At 45.8% G+C, this 20,234-nt stretch overlaps 8 protein-coding genes across 8 annotated transcripts; 7 read left to right on the top strand and 1 right to left on the bottom strand.

Annotated features, from left to right (window-relative positions):
* Positions 1-1,601: 1,601 nt before the first annotated feature.
* FOMMEDRAFT_160128 (uncharacterized protein) lies at positions 1,602-3,444 on the top strand (the record flags this gene model as incomplete). Its single annotated transcript, XM_007269975.1, has 5 exons — positions 1,602-1,755; positions 2,736-2,817; positions 2,879-3,013; positions 3,064-3,348; positions 3,405-3,444. 5 exons carry the CDS (start codon positions 1,602-1,604, stop codon positions 3,442-3,444), a joined length of 696 nt encoding a protein of 231 aa, XP_007270037.1.
* Positions 3,445-4,873: 1,429 nt separating this feature from the next.
* On the top strand, positions 4,874-9,207 carry FOMMEDRAFT_22809 (WD40 repeat-like protein). Its single transcript, XM_007269762.1, has 7 exons — positions 4,874-5,281; positions 5,331-5,465; positions 5,524-5,574; positions 5,625-5,820; positions 5,876-5,995; positions 6,045-7,558; positions 7,613-9,207. The coding sequence occupies exons 1-7, from the start codon at positions 5,147-5,149 to the stop codon at positions 9,062-9,064; spliced, it is 3,603 nt and encodes a 1,200-aa protein (XP_007269824.1). The 5' UTR covers positions 4,874-5,146; the 3' UTR covers positions 9,065-9,207.
* A 149-nt stretch (positions 9,208-9,356) lies between these two features.
* On the bottom strand, positions 9,357-12,327 carry FOMMEDRAFT_112767 (RCC1/BLIP-II). Its single transcript, XM_007269976.1, has 13 exons — positions 11,860-12,327; positions 11,415-11,760; positions 11,213-11,348; positions 11,041-11,145; positions 10,909-10,990; positions 10,775-10,862; positions 10,613-10,714; positions 10,532-10,550; positions 10,424-10,472; positions 10,157-10,360; positions 9,931-10,087; positions 9,595-9,862; positions 9,357-9,538 (listed from the first exon to the last, which is right to left on the bottom strand). Exons 2-13 carry the CDS (start codon positions 11,601-11,603, stop codon positions 9,519-9,521), a joined length of 1,419 nt encoding a protein of 472 aa, XP_007270038.1. The 5' UTR covers positions 11,604-11,760; positions 11,860-12,327; the 3' UTR covers positions 9,357-9,518.
* Positions 12,328-13,377: 1,050 nt separating this feature from the next.
* On the top strand, positions 13,378-13,790 carry FOMMEDRAFT_33883 (uncharacterized protein; the record flags this gene model as incomplete). Its single annotated transcript, XM_007269823.1, has 3 exons — positions 13,378-13,584; positions 13,639-13,697; positions 13,751-13,790. Coding segments are annotated over 3 exons (306 nt in total), but the record flags the coding sequence as incomplete, so codon positions are not given.
* Positions 13,791-13,873: 83 nt separating this feature from the next.
* On the top strand, positions 13,874-14,209 carry FOMMEDRAFT_39519 (uncharacterized protein; the record flags this gene model as incomplete). Its single annotated transcript, XM_007269828.1, has 2 exons — positions 13,874-13,938; positions 13,993-14,209. Coding segments are annotated over 2 exons (282 nt in total), but the record flags the coding sequence as incomplete, so codon positions are not given.
* Positions 14,210-14,427: 218 nt separating this feature from the next.
* On the top strand, positions 14,428-15,515 carry FOMMEDRAFT_93126 (uncharacterized protein; the record flags this gene model as incomplete). The annotated part of the gene is made up of 4 exons (XM_007269866.1): positions 14,428-14,931; positions 14,987-15,072; positions 15,131-15,197; positions 15,258-15,515. The coding sequence occupies 4 exons, from the start codon at positions 14,428-14,430 to the stop codon at positions 15,513-15,515; spliced, it is 915 nt and encodes a 304-aa protein (XP_007269928.1).
* Positions 15,516-16,162: 647 nt separating this feature from the next.
* FOMMEDRAFT_136380 (Piwi-domain-containing protein) lies at positions 16,163-19,111 on the top strand (the record flags this gene model as incomplete). The annotated part of the gene is made up of 5 exons (XM_007269977.1): positions 16,163-16,270; positions 16,316-16,767; positions 16,829-17,313; positions 17,374-18,389; positions 18,443-19,111. 5 exons carry the CDS (start codon positions 16,163-16,165, stop codon positions 19,109-19,111), a joined length of 2,730 nt encoding a protein of 909 aa, XP_007270039.1.
* A 245-nt stretch (positions 19,112-19,356) lies between these two features.
* Positions 19,357-20,060, top strand: FOMMEDRAFT_92812 (uncharacterized protein; the record flags this gene model as incomplete). Its single annotated transcript, XM_007269846.1, has 3 exons — positions 19,357-19,608; positions 19,670-19,812; positions 19,871-20,060. 3 exons carry the CDS (start codon positions 19,357-19,359, stop codon positions 20,058-20,060), a joined length of 585 nt encoding a protein of 194 aa, XP_007269908.1.
* Positions 20,061-20,234: the final 174 nt, after the last annotated feature.

The raw sequence follows: 20,234 nt of genomic DNA on the forward strand, positions 1-20,234 counted from the left end.
CATTCTTTTAAGTGCTTTTCATTAACTGAGGGATAGATGTATTGAAGTGCATATAGTTTGCCAATATTGTGGTTAGTAATGTTATTACTATGCATGCATGAATAGCCTTAACCATCTCTCTCTCAGCTTTGTTCTACAGTTCATCCTTTAGTAAGTGTTCAAAGCACATAGCTATAACACTAGAAACAATACAGTAGTGCCACATCTTGTAGTTTGCTTCAGTCTTAAGCATTGTAATGTTTTGACTGAAGTATTTAGGTACATTAGCTGGTTTACAGTGTGTATCTGTACATGGGGGAACCATGATGTGAATATGTGCAAATGTATGCAAGTAAAGAGTTTAGAGTGTACAGTGGATGCATGTATGCAGGGAGCTCAAGGCTCATAACCTGTTGAGAGGGAGAACTTAAGGGGGGCATGCATAGACAAGGGGTGAGGTGATGATTGACCACTCAGTGTCTCTTGTCCTTATATTGTATGTATTCTAACTGAGACATTATGAAGTCATTGTCTTGTGGTTCGTCCATTGATGAACTAATCATCTCATAATACTACCCTTCCTTACTTCATCATCCCATTCCTTTGACCACCCCTTCATTCTTTGTTTATTCTATAGTCTCTTACCCTTTGTCCATCCCTTCATTCTTTGTACCTTTATCTTTGACCTTCCTTTCTTTCATTCTTTGTGGCTTATTATTCTTAGTAGCTCATGCTCCCTGAGTGCTCTTGTGTAGTTTAGTATATATAGGCATACAAGATCAGACTGGTCCTGTAGTCTTGATCTTGTCTACTCCAGGTAGTCCTGTACTCTTAGGCTCACTCTATATACTCTACTCTTGTCTCACTCTCTCTCTCTGCCTGTTCTACAAGTTCTGACTATGTTCTGGTGCTTGTGTTCTGTATTTCTGTTGTGTAGGATAGTTGTAGCCTGGGTCCCCTTACTGAGCCTTCGGGTCCCCTCTACACTGTTGCTGACAAGTAGGATGGAACGTCCTTCAAAGGTCAGCACAGGAAAACTAGGGTATTAATACACAATCTGGTGAGTATACCTGTTGTTGTGGATGCAGGTTTGTTCCATTCTGATAGATGGCTAATACCTTGACAGATAGCTAGTAACCCGGGCAACAAGTTGGAAGTCTGTATGCTTCCGATTTTTCTGACAGAACTGTTGGCTCACCATGAATAACTCCTGGATTAAGTTACTATCTCGACGAAAGGAAAGAAATTAGGATTAAACATCCTTCCTAGCTACTTACTTTGTGAGAGGTTTGTTGTTACGACCAGCTCACTTTTCCGGACTGTCGAGTGTTAGTATCCACCACAGTTGAATGATTTCTGGAGCTGCATGTCTATAAAACGACTTTATCAAGCAGGACCTTGGTATTGATCATTTCCGAAACTAGGAACATGGATATCTACTTCCCACATCACGTCAATCGTGATACATGCCATTTAGATTTGATGGCCTGCATCGGAGCACACGAATACCGTTATTCGTAAAGCAATGCCCTACGTATAGACGCACTGGCATCCTAGGCGCTGGAGCTCCTCTCTTTCGAACCACCACTACCTCCAGCTAGCCAGTCTAGTTAACGCTTGCAATGTCCACACCATGCTTTGGAGAGGATGCAGTTCATGCTATTCGTTCGGGCTTGAAGGTGCTCACTCCACCATTAGCCATGACCTTGATATCAGAAACACGTACACAAACATACGTGCAGATTGCTCTTGCGACAGTGCTGGTCTACACCACGTGTAAGCTGAATATCTTCAATGTTATCCTATGTGTTAATAAATGAGTTCCTGTAGTCACTTCCATCGATAAAGAAGTAAGCCTTTATCCGTCTAAGCATGGACATCTAGTAATTATGCTTTGAAGATAAAATTTTTCTGGGCAAGTCATTATGATGTGTAGAATTTCGGGTTACAGGTGATTCATCAATAGGAAACATTAGAACCATCCTGGAAGATTGGTTAGCTGGATTTACTTCGCAGTGAGTGAAACGCATTTTCTTCTGGACTTTACTGAACCGCTATATTAGACTCGGTACATTGGAATATTGTCTGCCCTGTCCAATTTCGCATGTATGTACTCACGAATTAGTAGCAAAAAAACTGTGTGCTAATTTATCTGATACACTCAGATACAGACATGGTTCATGAAAGCCTTATGGCGTAAGAGTTTAAATTCTAAGCACAACAAAACTGACACTGACCTTATGTTTTTCTAATATTCGCAGCTGTAAGTTATTCTTTCTTTCAATATGAAACTTTGGCACTAAACCTTGAACGTACGTCCAGGTGTTTCAACTACGTGGATTGCCACTTTGACTGGTAATATGTATTCCACTCCAGTTATTCCCAAGAGGCTCACCATTAAACAGCTTGGATAAGCATGACACTTGTTGACTGTACGGTTTCTTTCTCGAGTCATTTTAAATAGAGACACTCAAAGCCGAATGTGGAATGTTCAGACATTCTTCTCATGCGAGTCGTTGCTCTCTACAGTAAAAGTGTGTCTGCTTTCCTTGGTTTTACAGACACTAACATATACCTCTGACAGACAAGAAGCTTGAAACATACCTCATGATATTCTTCTGTTTGGAGGCACTTATTCATCTGGCACTTCAGTTGTATATCAATATTAGAATGAAAAGTGAGTACTAAATATCTGCCTTCGTTAACGCGCTTTCTGAAGATCGTTCTCTGTGCGATCTTTCAAACCTTTGATTAAGGCCTTGTTGTCCATATCGAGCCAAACTTCAGCTTTTGTGACAAGAAGAACAGCCCGCCGCCAGCTGTCTACATTGCACGATGGTAAAGTATCAATATGCCTTCAGTACAAATAACGTGTCTCACCAGAATACACGACTTATAGGATCCTGCCAATGCTTTATGGCTTGATATTACTCGGATTAGCTCTGCATAGAGCCAATCGTCTTCGGAAAATATCACGAAATCGCTCTTCTTTGCTTAAGATTTTAGTCTTGGACCAAGGGATTTATTACCTTTTGTACGTCTGCTGCAGCCGTAGTTGCTATAACTCACAAATAACTCGAACAGTGTTATTTTATGTTGCGTTTTCCGTATACTCGTTGAACAGGAAGTTATCAAGAACTGGCTCGCACTAAACGTTGTGAGCTATTTTGGCTCGCCCATTTTTTTAACCGTTCTCGGAAGCCAGATGCTTCTACGCCTCAAAGAAGTGGGAGATAACAACTCAGCAGCATTTGAGTCATCCAATCGCGGACCGGGAAGTGCAACTTGTGCAAGTGCTCAGTCATTTACGCAAGGCCCGCATGCCTTACCAGCACACAAAGAATTATATCTTGGACTTGCTTCGTCACGGTACATTGTTTCCCTGATCTACGTCAGGTCTAAGTAACTGATTGGAGGCTTTGCAGACATGAAGAGTCTGTGGACAGTCGCAGCACCGTTATCTGATCGGTCTGTGATTTATTTGTTAGATTAATATTATTTATGGGCGTGGTGGACCAGCCGTGTTCGCACTTGTCTTTATTTGTTCTCTCCGTGTTGATTAGGGATCCGAGCGTACCGTATACGGGTACGACCGTACTCTGTACGGGTCTGTACGGGGTACGGTCGTAAAAATACGACCGTTTTTTGAGTTCTAGGACACAAGTACGGCTACGGTGTGTACCGTATACAGCCGTATACGGTAATACGCTTGTAAATACAAATTTAATATTATATTAATAGAAAGAAATAATTAATATACTTTAAAATCGTTAAAAAGGCCTATTATTACTTTATATGTATGTCCCTATCAAATTATCACTTGTTATGCCCATTTTCATCAATATATTCAGTAAATCTGAAATATAATTTGTATGAAGTAATAAAAGATAGTCACATGACTAACTATTTTGAGAAGATAAATAATATAATATTAATACATTGACCCCAAGATTAGCTAAATTTGGTGTTTTTATGTATAAAAGGTATATTATAAGGTATACAAAGAGAAGAAATAGTTATAAATTGTGCTACACATGTTATTAATACTGAAAATCTTCTTTGGATGTCCGTACTCTGTATACGGCCGTATACGGCCGTATTTGGCCTAATAGGATACGGGATACGGCCCGTTTTATACGAGCCGTATTTGGTGTCTCAAAGTCCGACGAGTACAGATCGTACCGTGACCGAAACGGGTCGTAACCGTACTGTACGGTACGATTCGGATCCCTAGTGTTGATCGCATTCAGTTGATTAAAATAGTACCTGTGCCCCGGAAAATACATGTAATTCAGGGAATTGAATATAACATCTCTGAGCTGAGTTGCTACAAATATGAATAGCACTGCGTGTGCTACGAGAGATGCATTGACAACCATTGAGAGACAGATCGTGGGAATGTGGGCACTAGTCATTCGTCAAATTAGGTTCCGCACGTCGATCTTCTTTTCGGTGCTGCTCCTAACAGCCAACATGAAGCAGTGTACTTGTTGTACATAACTGTTTTTTTTTCCTCATGTGGTACATCAGAGGGTGGGCTTTTTCTCCCAAGCGGTTTCTACAGACCACGTTGTAATACAGCTATTGGTCATCAATATTTCAGTACACTGCCTCTTCTGGGTGACGCCAACTGATCCCCAACCATTATCATCCTAGTCTGATCCCACAAAGCCGACTGTAGGCTATGTCTCTCATATCAAGTAGCGCTGCGACGGAGGTTGTGACTACAAATATGTCTCAGTAAGCGCGACAAGCCTTGCAACGATGCACATTCTCTTACATTGCTCCATCGCCGCTGTGCAGTGCAATACATATTCAATGTAATTGGTCTTCGTTGACTGTTCTCCCACCATGCTGATTTTTCTCTTAACTCGCAGGCATTGAAGTCAAGTACAAATCGATGCGTAGAAAACGATGCGTCTCCTTGGTAGCCAAAGTCAATGATGAAGGGCGGACTGATTCGCCTCGCTATGGCCCGCACGAGAACATCAAGTGGAGCTTTGAGAAGTTGGTGTAAAGTCAACGGTTGGAGCACCAGTACATAATAACGATTGCCTTCAATCACAGACGGCTTGCACCTCCTTCGAAGATCACCATTGTGATCCGTGAACATCGCAAGCTACATCCCGATAAACTATGCAAGGTTTCTATCCCAATTGATGCTTACATGGCTGTGCGGCCCATTATTGTTATTGACGGTGCGAAAGTGATATATCTCTCTTATCCAAATCTCATGCGTTATCCTGAAGAGCCAAACAAGAAGAAACTATCAGTGCTCATTCATTGCGTAGTTAGCGGGCCTGTGAGTAATTGAGCAATGTGGTACAATATGTCTGATTCCATTCTCGCAGTTTATCGAATGGATCCACCTGCTTGTTGAAGAATCCCAGGCAAGGATGAAAACCATGAAAGAATTCATGGAAAGCCTTGGAAAAGTATGCGAGGTCCTAAACTACATTGTTACCACATCCGAACTCGCATGTGACGTAAGCCCGACTTTTTTTCCTTCGAATAAGTAAGTTTGGTTACATTTGAATTTATCAGGTGCATCCAGCTGTGGGTGCAGCAGTGGCAGTCGTAAAAGCACTTTACGAGGTGAAAGGCTAGCTTTTCTGGGAGAACTTATCATTGACTGTCGCTTTCAGAGGTGCAATGAAGTAAAGGAGTGTCACAAAGTCGCATCATCGTTAATGGTAGAAGTCGCATCGTTCCTTCCTTTTGTTGACGTCCCTAGGAATCGCCTGAAGTCCAACGTAACTTCGGAGACCGTTCACAAGATCCTCGTTCTATTCGAGAAGATCTCGATGATGATAATGGAGTATTCAGACGATACTGCCCTAGGTAAATCCAGACTTGTCTCTGCCTGATCCTTAATCTGATCCGATCATTCGACAAGGGATATTTCTACGGAATCGGATCCATGAAGTTAATGCTTACAAAGAAGAGCTTAGAAGGCTGAAAGAGACATTCGATTGGTGCGTAAAGACCGAGGTGTGGAAAGCAACCTTAAGGACAGGTATGATCGATTCACTTCACGGCTCTGTTTTCAATTAACGCATCTTCAGAGAAACTTGTTGAGTTGATAGCTCTCAACAATCTGCGTCCAGTTAAAGCGGCCTTTTATGACTTGGAAAAAACCTGTTTCGAAGGAACAAGAAAAGATACACTAAAGGTGATAGAAGATTGGTCGACATCTGACGCGAAGTTATTCTGGCTCTATGGTCCTACTTATTCCGGAAAAACGACGATCGCGCACACTGTTGCTCGCCTTTTTGATCAACAAAATCGTCTTGCTGGATGCTTCTTTTGCGATGCGAACGATTGCGAGCGTCGCTCTCCCAAGCGAATTTTGCCTACAATCGCATATCAACTCGCTAAGTGGCATGAGGGCTACCGGCTTATTATTATCGATGTCCTTCAAGGCCGAGGTGAACTGGACCTGGATGCAGGGCTAAAATGCCAATACGATCTCCTCATTGATCAGCCAATCGTTAGATCAACCATCCATCCGCCTCCGAAGCACAGACCGCTAATTGTGGTTCTCGACGCAATTGATGAATGCTGCGAATCTGCGAGCTCTCGGCGTTACCTAGCCGAATTCTTTAGGCATATCGCGAACGCAGCACCTTGGCTCAAGGTCTTTGTCACTAGCGCAAAGTGGCCGAAGTTCGAGGAATGTTTTCTGCAAGACGACACTCGATACCTCGATATCGAAGACCATTTCGTTGATTTACAAAATGATATAGCAGTGTATTCACAGTACTGCACCGAGGACCGCAGAATTTCACATACATGGGGTTGTGATTCGGCATACAAGGCGCCTCAGCTTCTATCTAGGTTTTATTGGGCGTTCCGAATGCATGATAGTAAATCGAGGTCCCAAATCGACGGCTCAATAAAGGATTTTCCCTCACAATTAGGGATAGATGGATTCTTTCATGCGGCAGTTCGTGGCATATTGGACAGATATGATTGGGACGAGAACATGGAACCAATCGTCAGGGATATCCTCGCACTCGCCTCTGCTGCGACTCGATCGCCACTGATCAGCAATCTATCCTCTCATTTCTTGCAGTTTCTCCGAAAGGAACAAGCATCGGATGTATTGCGCACCGCAGTCACCTCTATCGAGCCTCTCATATTCAATTGTTATGGCTATCCGATGCGCAGTGTGTTTTTATTGCGCCGAGTGTTGCCCTTGTCGTCGGATCAGGAGCAGACGGAACAGTTTGGGGAGCATGTACGATTGTTTAACACAACGTTGGCACGAGGCTGCCTTGATCAGATGCATTCGCAACTCAAGTTCAACATATGTGGACTGGCGTCCTCGTACTTGCCGAACTCTGAGGTCATGAACTTAGCCTCTAAGACCGCGGAGAGAATCCCGAAGATACTCCGGTATAGCAGCTTGTATTGGATGGATCATATCCTACAGTCCAGTGATGCTCAATCATTTATCAACTCTGTGACGGAGCTGCTCTATTCTCCGAAGGCGCTATTTTGGATCGAAATCCTGAGCCTTATGGGAGCGCTGGAAAACGGAGAGGAAATTCTTTCGCAGTGTGCCGACTGCTTCAAGGTAGGATCTTCTTCATCTATTGATGTTAATGCTCATAATCCGGAACAATGCCAGGGCGTGCATGAGATCGTTCGTGCTGCAACAGAACTACAACACTTCATATGTTCCTTCCGTGACGCAATTGCTACCAGCACACCTCACTTGTACATATCCGCCCTGACATGGTTGTCGCCGGACTCACTCGTTGCACATCACTTACATTGTAATTTCACACTGCAGACGATCGTCGCCTCTGACGAGTTTTCGGGGAACAAGACCAAACTTAGCGACCGTTTTCTGCGTGAAGCCGACATTTCAGTGCTCAAAGGGGACACAAGCGATATAGCTTCTGCCAAGTACACGCCGGATGGAACGAAAACCGTTTCTGTCACATCCGGTGGGAAGTTGCAGATTTGGAACGCGCATAGCGGTGTCGCCATTTGCGAAGAGCACCAGGGTCACCTGCTCAGTTTCGATGCAATTGCATGGTCCCCAGATGGGAGCAAAATCGTATCCGGCTCTACTGACAGAAAATTACGGATCTGGAATTTACAGACCGGTGCACTTATTGGTGGGCCTCTGGAGGGGCACTCGGATTGGGTCAAGTCCGTTGCATACTCGCCAGATGGAAGGACCATCGTTTCGGGTTCTTCGGATACCACGCTACGGATTTGGGATGCACAATCCGGAAAGCCTATCGGTGACTCACTGAAAGGACACAACAATCCGATCGTGGCGGTCGCATACACGCCTGACGGGAGCAGGATCATGTCGGGTTCTTTGGATAATACACTGCGGATGTGGGATGCTCAGACAGGAGAACCCATCGGCAAGCCTCACAAAGGTCACGGAGACTGGGTCAGGACCTTTGCATCTTCGCAAGGTGAGAGGAGAACTGCGCCAATCACTTTGGACAGCATGCTGCGGACCTGGGTGGTACGATCCGGAAAACTGACCGGTGAACCTCCCAAGGGTCGAAACGATTCGGTGAAGACTGTTGCATACTCGCCCGACGGGAAGAGAATTGTATCGGGCTCTTGGGACGGCACACTGCAGGTCCGGGACACAGAGACGAGGGAATACATTGGCGAGCCTCTCAAGGGCCACAAAAGTTCAGTTATGTCCGTTGCGTACTCGCCGGACGGGAGCAAAATCATGTCAGGGTCCAGTGACGGAACGATACGAATTTGGGATGCTCACAGCGGAACGCCAATTCTAGTGATGACTCTAAACGGAAGTCGGCGGGATACAGAAACGCAAAGTTTCTTAACAATATTCGGCAAGGCTGGGCGGATTGATCAGATTGAACAGACAAGCCATCCTTTGTCTATACCAAGCGACGGTTGGATCCGAACGTTGGATGGAGGTTTGTTTTCATGGGTTCCTCTAGAGTATCGGATACCGTTGTGTGGTACGGGCCAAGTGCGCATTCCAAACAATGAGAATGGTCGGCTCATGGCTATTGACTGGACGAAGGTCTACCACGGGGAGGACTGGACTAAGATCATGCATAACGAAGATTCATAGTCATACAGACCAAACCGACGCCGCTTCTGTCGTACTTCTGTATATGCATACCATTTTTGACCGATATATGGTTATTTTGTATTTTATTTCTGATTCCATAGTATGTGTATCTTTGCCCAGTCTGAATAGCCATCGTACATTGAGCAGGCCTTTATACCGACATCTTACCTTCCCATGAAGACCATGAGAGAATTGTCGCTATCGTTGAATACAAGTCCACGCCAGAAAACGTTGCCTTTGCAGCCCATCAAGCGACTTGCTGTTGCGGGAATATCAATGTGAACGCAGGGTATTAATGTATGTAACATTCATAATAGACAATGTGGAACACATAGCGCAATATAATGGAAGGAATGCAAAAAAGACGGTGTTAGCCAAATCAAACCATATGCATATACCTTAAGCCCAAAGAAACCACGCCTGCTCTCGAGCTGAGCCCTTTTCACCTCGATGCTCACTTCTTGCGCTTCGTAGCTGCGTAGGAAACTCATTAGGAATAATAAGGAACCCACGAAAGATGAAATGCGTACTTGAAGCTTTTGGTTCGGGAGCCTTCCGCTTTTGACCACCTGAGGATCTACTGCGCTTCATTCGCTCCTCCGTCCCGTCTTCCCCACCACCTTCTTCCCTAGCATCCTCTCCAGCCGTGACAGGCTCAGCATCTTCCTTCTCGCAGGTGTTGGCATCAGTACCAGGAGGGGGTATGGAAGATGGAGCGCATCGGGGACAGAACCATTCGCCTTCGGGTACAGCTGAAAGTGGAGGAGTGAGGCAGGAGAGATGATACGGGTGGTCGCACTGAAATTACAGGTAATCATTGTATTAGGATACTAATGTCGATATCTGGAAAGTTTCAGACAACGAACCTTGTCGCACTCCAACGGCGAGTCATCTTCCCCACGATCTTTATTACACACTACACATTCGTCAGGTGAGTCAACCTCCACGGGGTGTCGAGGCAGGTCAGACAGTTTCTCGTTCGGACGGGCGAGGAAGAGAGTTGTGTTTTGTGACGCGGCAATGCTAGCCAGTTGGAATGTCAATTTTCGAAAAGAGTGACTGAAAACGTCGAAGATCAAGCTGCAAACATACTCAATAACGTCGATACCAATAAGTAGTTGATGCCTTGTTGGCTTCGTCGCACTCTTCGGTTCCGACGCACCAAAGCCTAGCTCCCAATTTGCAGCGTTTTGGCCGAATGCGACGGTCATTACACCTCCGTCAGTGGCTTCTTCATCAGGTGCGAGTGCGAAGTGCGTTACACCCCCACTGCAGGCACGGTATATTTTGCAGCCCCTGAAACAAGGTTTTTTGACAAGTTAGAACATGCAAGGAAGAAGTAGAAGGTAGAAAAACAACATTAGGTCCTGTATGTATCGGAAGGAGGAATATGGAGACCCGGATGAACCTAGAAACGTGAAAAGTTGTAGTTTTATCTGTCACGTTTCCGGAAAGATTTAATCATACCTTCACCACTATTTTTCCACTATAAGAATTTGATTCCCATTATTTCTGCGAAATATTGACGATAGAAGCGAAGTTACCGACCTTCCCAGCCATGTAATACATTTTTTGCCTGTCTATCACAATAGAGTTCGAAGGACCCGCAGCGACGAAAACTCCCCGCGAAATCTCATTCGGACCCGAGAACTAGCCAAATCATATCTGTTAGATTTTTATCTTATTTATATGGGCTGAATGTATGCGCACTTGGGGTACGGCCTTCGGAACAAGCACGTCTTGCTGGTTACCCAGCCCAAGGCGACAGTACCCGTTGTATCCCCAAACGTAAACAATCCTAAGAGATTTAAGTGGAAGAAGAAGGGAGAGAAAGCCGGACATACCCATCTTTGTCCAATGCAATGGAGTGTTGGTGACCGCAGGAGATCTGAGTAATATGCTTGCCCTCGAGGCCTTTTACCAGCACTAACCAGCAAGTGAGACTGAAGTTCACACTCAGAAATTCATAAACGTACCCGGGGTTGAAAACACGTCAAACATGGTTTTATTCCCAGTCGCAATGTGTTCTCCTGTACGTCCATTACCCAGCTGACCATGTTCACCACTTCCGAGTGCGTAAACTACCCCAATTAATGTTAATTACCGTTGGAGCACATTAGAAAGAGAAGAAGACGTTCCATTACTCACGTTTCCCGGATTCAGTCAGAAGCATTGAAAAGTTAATGCCGGCGCCAACTTTTACAATCTTCTCCTTCTCGCCATTCGGCCATGGACCGCGTATAAGTGTGAAAGTAGGTACTTCCGGACATTGTGGCTGTCCGCACTATTATCAGCGGTATTAAAATTCAGAAAGCAAAGTTCATCACGCGGAGAAGAGATAAGAACGTACCTGGCCAAGAGAATTCGCGCCAGCTGTCCACACATCGCCATTGCTTCCCACAAGTAAGGTATGACTGCGCCCAACCGCAGCGTGGACGAACGTCACACCCTTCGACGCTCCGAGCATCTGAGGAGTCAACCGACGCGGTGTATTCTCGCTCACGGCGCCCGGGGGTTGACTTGGTTCGCCAGAGCGCATAGGACGGCCTAGTGCACTGGGAGCATTCCGTCCGAAGAGAAACGCGGAGCCGTCGAGCGCGAGTGCAACGACGTGGCAGCCTGCACCCGACGCGTGAATGGAGGTGACGGCAACATTAGCAAGCGAGCGAAGGATGTGGGGTTCAGTCAGGTCAGGGCTGTTGCAGAATTGTGGTGAGTGATCGGTTGAGTGCGGTGAGTAATGTTCGACGACGTTGGTGTTCAGTTCTGGTCAACAAATAACGCGAGAAACGTACTGTTCGGACTCCTCCTTTGCGCCCTTCTTGTCTTTCTTCCCTAGGTTGATCCTATTGACAGAAGCCGACTGTTGGTCAGACCGAGCATCATGATGGTCGGGAGTAAGAACAACAGACCAGTCGGTACCCCCGCAGATGAGTACTGCATCGAACACAATTATTATTACTCAAAATTCATTTCGCAATAATGTCGCACAAATGACAAATACCTCTTCCCCATTGCCTGGCGCCGACGTCGCCAGGCGGTACATTTTGTGTTGTTGAATCTGAGTGAGACATGGATGGAAGACGTTGGTGGGTAAGTTGTATGTTGACTGGCGACTCGAACAAAACCGGCTTGAAATTACCGGAGCTACCTAGAACTACCGGTTTTTGATGCACGAAAGGACGAGCATATATTCACTCAAAGACATACAAATTTACGACAAGCTGCGGCGAACACGTTAAGGGACAGAAGCAGAAGATACTCCCTACCGTCTTTTCGTCAAACGTACGAAATTGAATACAAGAAGATGCGTATTTCCACTCAAACTATCAATAGCACTGGTTCCGTTCAATTTCCAAACGTATGGGATGCCGATTTTATGGGAATAGACTAGATCTGAGTGTCCCGAAGGTTGTCGGGGAAGTGTATAAAACGTTGCTCGATGTTCTCAGTACCAGCTTCCCCGGAGAGTCCCGAATGAAAAAGTCTCCTTCTTCGTGGCGCAGTTCTCAAGAAGCTCGGCAAAGATGAGTTGTATCTAAATTTCGAAATGTATAAGTGCTTGTAATAGAACGACACGAGTGCACGCAATAGAGAATGCCTTGAGAATTATGACAAGACAAGTCATGCTGCAGTGCAACTTCCTGTATGATTCTAGGCACGTGATGTTCGCGAAATTACTGAGCACTCTGCAGAGTCTGTCTGAGTATGTCAGTCACAAATGCAACAGTGGATCCGTCTGATGACTATGATCTAAGTCATCCGTTCATTCCTGTTTGTCAAAGTAAAAGCCAAATAATTCATCGGTCAGCCAGGGTGTGCTCTACCAAACCAAATACTGTGCCACGTCCTGCTTCTGCTTAGAATCTTCTAATGGCAACCGTGAGAAATTCCTGGCTGGCCGCCTACTTATTCCGGAAGGTGCCAATCTTCAACCTCGTTGCTTTTCAACGTATTCGTCCACGAAGCCCTCCAAGAGTAAGGCATGCTCGCTCATATACACTTGTTGCCTGTAAATGCACTTATCTCTGAAAGAAGGAGAAGTCGGGTTTTCCTCTGCGTGTCGGGTCCGGGAGCTATATATGGCATCATGTCATCGGCCATTCATCAACCTCGGGCCGCCTTTAGCCTGCGTATTTCTATTACTTCCCACTGTTTGATAGCGGAACAAAGTGGAGGAGCGCTCAATCAAGCAAACCTCGGGTTCCATGTGCCTTGTGATATATAACTCTCCATACTCTTTGACTTGACTCAAGTGCTAGCGCTGGGCTTGTGGAAGGGCTGCTAAGATGTCTTCAGACATCATCGCAATCGAAGCGTCTCCTCCAGACAATGCATTCTCCGATTCAGATAGACGACTACAAGAACTGGGATACAGGCCTGAATTCAAACGAAATATGTCGCTCTTTGGCGTCCTTGGATTGTCGTTCTGTGCTATTGGGATCCTTACTGGTATGAGCAGTGCGTTCCAGACAGGTCTGTTCTCTGGGGGCCCATTAGGATTGTTTTGGGGGTGGAATGTGCGTTGAGAATTTTTTTCCCAACCTGAGACCTCTAGGATGACTTCGTTCAAGATTTGTAGCTTCTTCATGCTTTTAATCGCTCTCTGTTTGGCGGAGATATGCAGTGCTTAGTGCGTACGATAAGTACCCAGCGATTAAATAGGCTGACAGCAAACACGTAAAGTCCGACTATGGGTGGATTATACTTCTGGGTCTGCAGAATGAAACCTGATACCCCGATTCTCGGTTGTGAGGATATGTGTAGCACACTGCCATTTCTACGATGAAGAACCTAATGCGATACCGTTCAGTCTTCACAGGTTGGATATACACGATAGCGATGATTTTCACTGGGACTTCAGGAAATCTTAGGTGACACGTTCTGAATTCCGAGAATGAAATCCATCTGATACGAGAGCAACGAAGCACGGCTCTCTACATCGCTTGCTTAGCGGAGGTTGGTTCTGGGAGGACATTGACGCGTGTCGAGATCGCTGTAGTAGCTTGGGGCGTTAACATTTTCTCCGGTATTATCAACACCATTGGGACGACTGCAATTGGTCGAATGAGCGCGTTTAATGTATGGTGGACGCTTGTTGGAACCGTCATCCTTGCTGTGGTATTGCTAGTCAAAGCGCCGAAATTAGTGCGTTGCGCAATTACCAAGGAGTGAACAGAGTTATTTAACTGTTCGATTATTTTGTTCAGAACTCGGCAGAATTCGTGTTTACAGACCTCGAAAAGTGAGTGATGTTGATGGCCTTGATTACTTGTGCTGATCCTCCGCCTCTTCAGCTTCACCGGATGGGGTTCAAAAGGCTTTGTTGTCCTCCTAGGGTTCCTACAGGTACGGGACGTGTAATGTTTGATCTCCCTCTTATACCGTTGATTATTATACAGGCTGTGTACTCGTTAGAGGGATGCGAAACAGCGGCGCAAGTAGCCGAAGAGGCCATACGCGCCGAGTTACTCGCGCCACTCGCCATAGTCGTTTCCATTATAGGCTCATGGATCGTCGGAGTAGCATACATGCTCTCGCTCCTGTTCAGTGTTCAATCCATCCCTGCCATCCAATCATCAACGCTTGCCCTCCCCGTCGCACAACTCTTCGTCGACGCGGCTGGGAGAAAGCTTGCTTTATTGTGTCTTGTTATCGTAGGACTTGCTCAGGGGATGGCTGCCGCGACGGCTTTCACCGCGAGTGCGAGATTGTTATATGCGCTCGCCCGGGATGATGCAGTCCCTACTGCGGTGAAAGGCTCTTTAATGAGATTAAATAGGGGTCAAGCGCCGTATGTGGGCGTCTGGGTGAGCGTGCTTGTTGGATGTGTAATATCATGCGCGTATATTGGGAGTAGCATCGCAGTGAGTCATATACTCCGTAAAGTGTGGGGTTTCGGAAGGTTGACCCAACGAATAGTTTAATGCAATACTTTCGTCCGCTGCGGTTGCTGTCATGCTGAGCTACCTCCAGCCTATTATCATCCGTGTCTTCTGGCCCCTTTCGTGAGCCCCTGCTTCTCCTATTCCTTTCGCAAGGATAATAAGGTCAGCTTTTTTATAGGCTGAAAGAACGGGGACCGTTTCATCTCGGATCTTGGTCCTGGGCCATTAATCTTGCAAGCTTCCTGGTACGCCCTTCTGTACATGCTTTTTTCACAGACACTCACTTCCAATTGTTGGCTGCGCAGTTCACGGTTTTTATTTGCATCCTCTTTATTCTCCCAACCGCGCACCCAACAAATGCCCAAAATATGAACTACGCGGTAGTCGCTATTGGCGGGCTGATCGTACTCACCACGCTTGCTTGGTTATTTTGGGGTCGAGTTCAATTTGACGGACCAGTCAAAACCGTTTTGGCCTATGGTGATGGAGGGAGTGAAGGAGGATTGGGAGGGAGTGAAGATCCAGATAGGAAATCTGGTGGCTTGGAAGTAGAAGTTGGGTAGATAAAATAAGATGTCCAGGATGAAGGTCTGGCAGAAACACTGGATAGATCGTTCGTTAGGGCCGGTGTTCTCGCGACGCGTATAATCACGTGATACAAACAGGCGCAATGTGCAACTTGACTCCAGAGTTTTTCAACGCGACAGACCTACTTATTTTGATTCTTGACCACTATGGTGACCGTTGGTGACCCTAAAGGATCTTTTCTACTTTGCGTGCCATCAAATATTATCGGATTATTCTCTATGTTCCTAATGCGAGTTTAGCGCTGGGCCAAGTCCTGATTCCTGGGCCCAACAGTGATGGGTGGCATAACGCAGTAATGTTCTATTCATCAACCGTCTATGTATACAATATCCTTCACAACGACTCACCTAGTCAGAGCGCAGCTTCTGAGGCTTTTGTCGCCGCAGTACGTAAATGACTTGACAGGATCCTTAAAAGTACAGCTCTGTTGCTCTGCTTCAGAGTATGCAAGCATGGAGGTGACTACACTCAATGCGGCGCGTTACCACTGTGACAATGGTACTCACATATATGCAATGCGCCTTCACTGCGCCTTAGGCGTGCTATACGAGATTTTTCACCCCAGCTTCTTTCCCACCGCCAAGCCTCTCAATCTCCGAAGTTCAACGTATCTCGACTTCTAATGGACGGTCCATGGGAGCTGCGTCGCAGCGAAGGCAGGCGACCAAGACCGCGCGAAGGCGTCCCACCGATCAACGTCTCATATGATCCAAACGCCCCCGCCAGAGCCGTAATATCTTCGACCATTGCTCTTGCGGAGAGCGCATTTCGTCAGGATGATTCTAACCTAAACGAACTAGCCTCATTCTTACATTCTCTTTCTACACTGGACAAGCTACGAAATAACAAGCCTATTCGTTGCAATCGCAAGAAGCGCGGTACTCCAATTTCACTGCGCGCTAATCTGTTCAAGCTCGACTATCCTGAGGATCTAGTTCTTTACGATTATACTGTACGGATTGAACCCAGGGTTCGGGCGGAAGACAACGAAATGCGTAAAACGTTGTTCTTCCTGTTTGAGCAATCTGAAGCGGTTGCTCCGTTCATTCATTGCATAGCGCACGATGGTGCTAGTCGGCTCATTGCGGGAAGAGCTCTGCCGCCAAACTTTACCACTACCATCGTCCTCTTTGAAGACGAGGGCAGCTTGCAACCGGCGGTGATAGAGAAAGAATATATTTTCCGACTCGTAGGTCCCAGACAGTTGAGATGTGCAGATCTAAATCGGTATGTCCTCATTCTACCATTTCCCATCCCTGAATCACTGAGCTTTTGCGACATGTTAAAGGTGTCTTCGAGAAGGTTGCTGTCATGACTCTCCTCAGCCTATCATCTCGGCTTTCAATCTGCTCTTAGCGTCGCATGCGGCTCAGGCTGGGGTTCGTACTAGAAGACACAATTACGCTTTCTTGCCAAGTTCGTTCCGACCTCTCGAGGCCCCAGTGCTTCTCAGCGCCAATCTTGAGGCGTGCAAGGCTTTCTCCGCAACAAGCATCACAATAAGTCACAGCCTGGCAATCAACATGAACCAGAGCAAGAGTGCAATTTACGTACCCTACAATCGTCTTAGTGATGCCTTTATTGCCTTGGTCTTGCAAATGCGCAATGTCTCAAATGCAATGGCGTTTTATAACCAGATTAAAGTGACAACAACATATCTCGGCTATCGACGGCGACACAAAGTTAAAGGCTTCGGACCAGGATCTGCGAGTACGACGGTTATTACTGTTGAAGGTGTGGGTCAAGTTTCGGTAGAGAAATATTTTGAACAAGGTGAGCATATCTTCTGTTTGCATTGGTCGTAATTGTATAGTGGCCTCACTGGCCATGCAGAGTTTGGTATCCTACTGGAACATGCAGATGACCTTCCAGTTGTCAATGTCGGAACGAAGGAAGACGTTTTTGTGCCTGCCGAATTGTGCAACATTGATCCCGGTCAATTCTGTTCTGGAGATATCCCAAAAGGCGAAACCGCTACGCTAGCTACTCGAAGAGTATATATGAGAGGAGTTGACAAGAACAAGCTTTTTACACAAGGTCTTCAGATGTTCGGTCTTGATCGCCCCGATCATCCTATAGCAATGTTCGGAATCAAAATCTCCTGTGATATGATGCGTGTTCCCGCACGATCCCTACCGTCTCCGAGGGTGTTTTACCTGACGGGGGAATCGTCAATTGCTAACGGACGCTGGAACACTCGTAGGATCCATCTTTCAAGACCTGCAGAGGTGACCAGACTTTCTGTCTTTGTTGTGCATAACGAAGATTTGGATCACGACCGGAATGGAGGCGATATTAGATTACGACATTTAATCATCGATTTCGTATCCAAATGTCGTTCCTTCGGTATGAAACTCGATACAGCCCTGCCACGCCTGCATGTCCTGACTTTCCCACACGTGAAGTTATATGATACTTCCAGCTCTGAGGTGCTCGATGGCATAGAACAGAAGCTCCGAACCCTATCTGACAAACCAAAATTTCTCCTTGCTTTATTACCAACGAAAGCCTTGCACATCCATGCAAAAGTCAGACTGCTCTGCGATCTCGATCTCGGTATACCGTGTCTTTGTGTCTCGGGGCCGGAGCTACTCAATCCAAAGGGCCGACACCGTCACCTTACCACCCTTGCCCAGAAGCTGAATATAAAACTCGGAGGAATTAATCATATGCTTAGCGAGGGCGCGACACAATGGTTGAAGAAAACGATGTTGGTTGGAATGGATGTTATTCATCCTGATGGAAAATCATTTAAAGGAACACCTTCTATCGCAGCCGTTGTAGCGAGTCGTGATATGGACTTCGTGCATTATCCTGCAAGCTTACGCATTCAATCGCCTTGCAAAGAGGTTTGTCGGTTTGGCGTCACTATTACCATCAAGCTAACTTGTTTCATCACCAGATAATCAGAGATATAAAGCAAATGATAATCGAACGCATAGAGGAATACAGGAAACACACCACCGTTCTGCCTAGACGCGTCGTTGTATTCCGGGGCGGCGTTTCGGATGGGCAAATCAAAGCGGTCCTGGATTCTGACGTATCAGGCATTCGAGAAGCATTTAGGCACTTTGACGAGGATTACAGACCCAAATTGACGTTTATCATTTGTAACAAGAGCCGGCGCATCCAGTTCTACGCAACGAAGGATGTAAATGCAAGCACAACACAGCTGGTCAAACCTGGAACAGTCGTCGACAAAGAGGTCACGGGTATTGGAAATTTCAACTTCTACCTCTACTCGTCTGCGGTGGCCCAAGACTCGGTTCGTGCTATGCGGTACAATGTCTTGGTCGACGACAGCCGATTCCGAGCGGATGATTTTCAACAGGGTATTTATAACCTTTGTTATCTTGCAGCTCCAGCATCAAGGAGTGTCAGCCTGGTCCCGCCCTTATATTGGGCGAAGCGCGCATGCAAACGGGGCAGACTTTATCTTCAAGCAGCTTTGCATTCTACTGAGTTTTCTGAAGATGGCACCCCATCTGAGGAGCAGATCATGGAGACAGCAGGAGTGTTATTGGGTAAGGACTATTGTATCGATACGAAGAATTCGATGTCTTATGTATAAGATAATACACCATCCTTCACCCTTCTCATTTCCGGTTAATGTCTCATTCTGTCAGCTTTAGTATTTTCAGGTCTTCTGTACTTTGTTTGATCTGACAATCGCGGCGTGCACATGACGTTGGAAGATTATCTTCTTGATTGCTCTTATGCCAGGTGACAGGCAGAAGCGGGCCGACGTGTAATATAACACAATATAAATGATATATGTTTGCTCTCTGCAATCATGGGAGCCACCATTTTTCGGCGATGCTCTATCTGCCGCCATTCTTTTTATCTTTGTGTACCTTGACCCTTGCACGGTTTTCTCCCAATGCCACTCAGAGAGTGTGCAGGCTAAGTGCGTCTGGTGGTGATGACTCTCTGGCAATTCTGGAGGTATTCAGTCGATGTTCCTACGACAGTACTATAATATTCGAGAGTGGCACATACCACATTGAAAGAGTAATGGACACGACTGGCTTGAAGAACGTAAGGATTGATATGCAGGGATATCTTTTAGTAAGTTCGGTTTCTTAGCTTTGCCATTAATTTCGCGGGCACCAAACTAACGATTCTGCAGTGGGGAACAGATCTTGATTATTGGCGCAACAACGGAATTCCGCTTGGGTACTTAAATGTGACCACGGCGCGGAGGTTCGGAGGGTCAGATATACTATGGGAAGGACAAGATGTCGGCACATTTGACGGGAATGGACAGCTTTGGTATACCTACGAAGCACATTAAGCAATTAATTTGATAAAATCTGACCGGATGGTTTAGGTATGACCTTGCTAAGGGAGTTTCGAATTTACCGGGACGGCCCATTAGTCTCATGATCACAAATACTTCGGATTCTGTTTTCGATAGCATGCGATTCGTCCAATCACAGTTCTGGACCATGGCTATCACACATTCAAAGGACCTCCTTCTCCAGAATATTTATATTACTGCTGCTTGCATAATTCCTTAGAATGGCAAGATCACGTGATTTTTCGTCACAAAGTTGAAAAACACAAAGAAAATACAATATCTCACTCAATCCTTAACATAAATGTGTACTATTAGTACCTAAATTCATAATTTTAAAATCCCCTTCAGATAGATACTTTATTAATCAAATTTGAGTAAGATTGACTAAGATATG

This window comes from Fomitiporia mediterranea (assembly GCF_000271605.1).
Source record: "Fomitiporia mediterranea MF3/22 unplaced genomic scaffold FOMMEscaffold_11, whole genome shotgun sequence".
NCBI classification, from domain to species: domain Eukaryota; kingdom Fungi; phylum Basidiomycota; class Agaricomycetes; order Hymenochaetales; family Hymenochaetaceae; genus Fomitiporia; species Fomitiporia mediterranea.

Bases quoted from the DNA above. Each gene is read 5' to 3' on its own strand.
- FOMMEDRAFT_22809 (XM_007269762.1), top strand. From the start codon at position 5,147: ATGGCTGTGCGGCCCATTATTGTTATTGACGGTGCGAAAGTGATATAT. The intron at 5,282-5,330 runs GTGAGTAATTGA...CCATTCTCGCAG, and splicing joins ATTGCGTAGTTAGCGGGCCT to TTTATCGAATGGATCCACCT. The intron at 5,821-5,875 runs GTAAATCCAGAC...TCATTCGACAAG, and splicing joins TTCAGACGATACTGCCCTAG to GGATATTTCTACGGAATCGG.
- FOMMEDRAFT_112767 (XM_007269976.1), bottom strand. From the start codon at position 11,603: ATGCGCTCTGGCGAACCAAGTCAACCCCCGGGCGCCGTGAGCGAGAAT. The intron at 10,088-10,156 runs GTATGTTTGCAG...CCAACTGGCTAG, and splicing joins ATTGGTATCGACGTTATTGA to CATTGCCGCGTCACAAAACA. The intron at 9,863-9,930 runs GTTCGTTGTCTG...CTGTAATTTCAG, and splicing joins CGCCGTTGGAGTGCGACAAG to TGCGACCACCCGTATCATCT.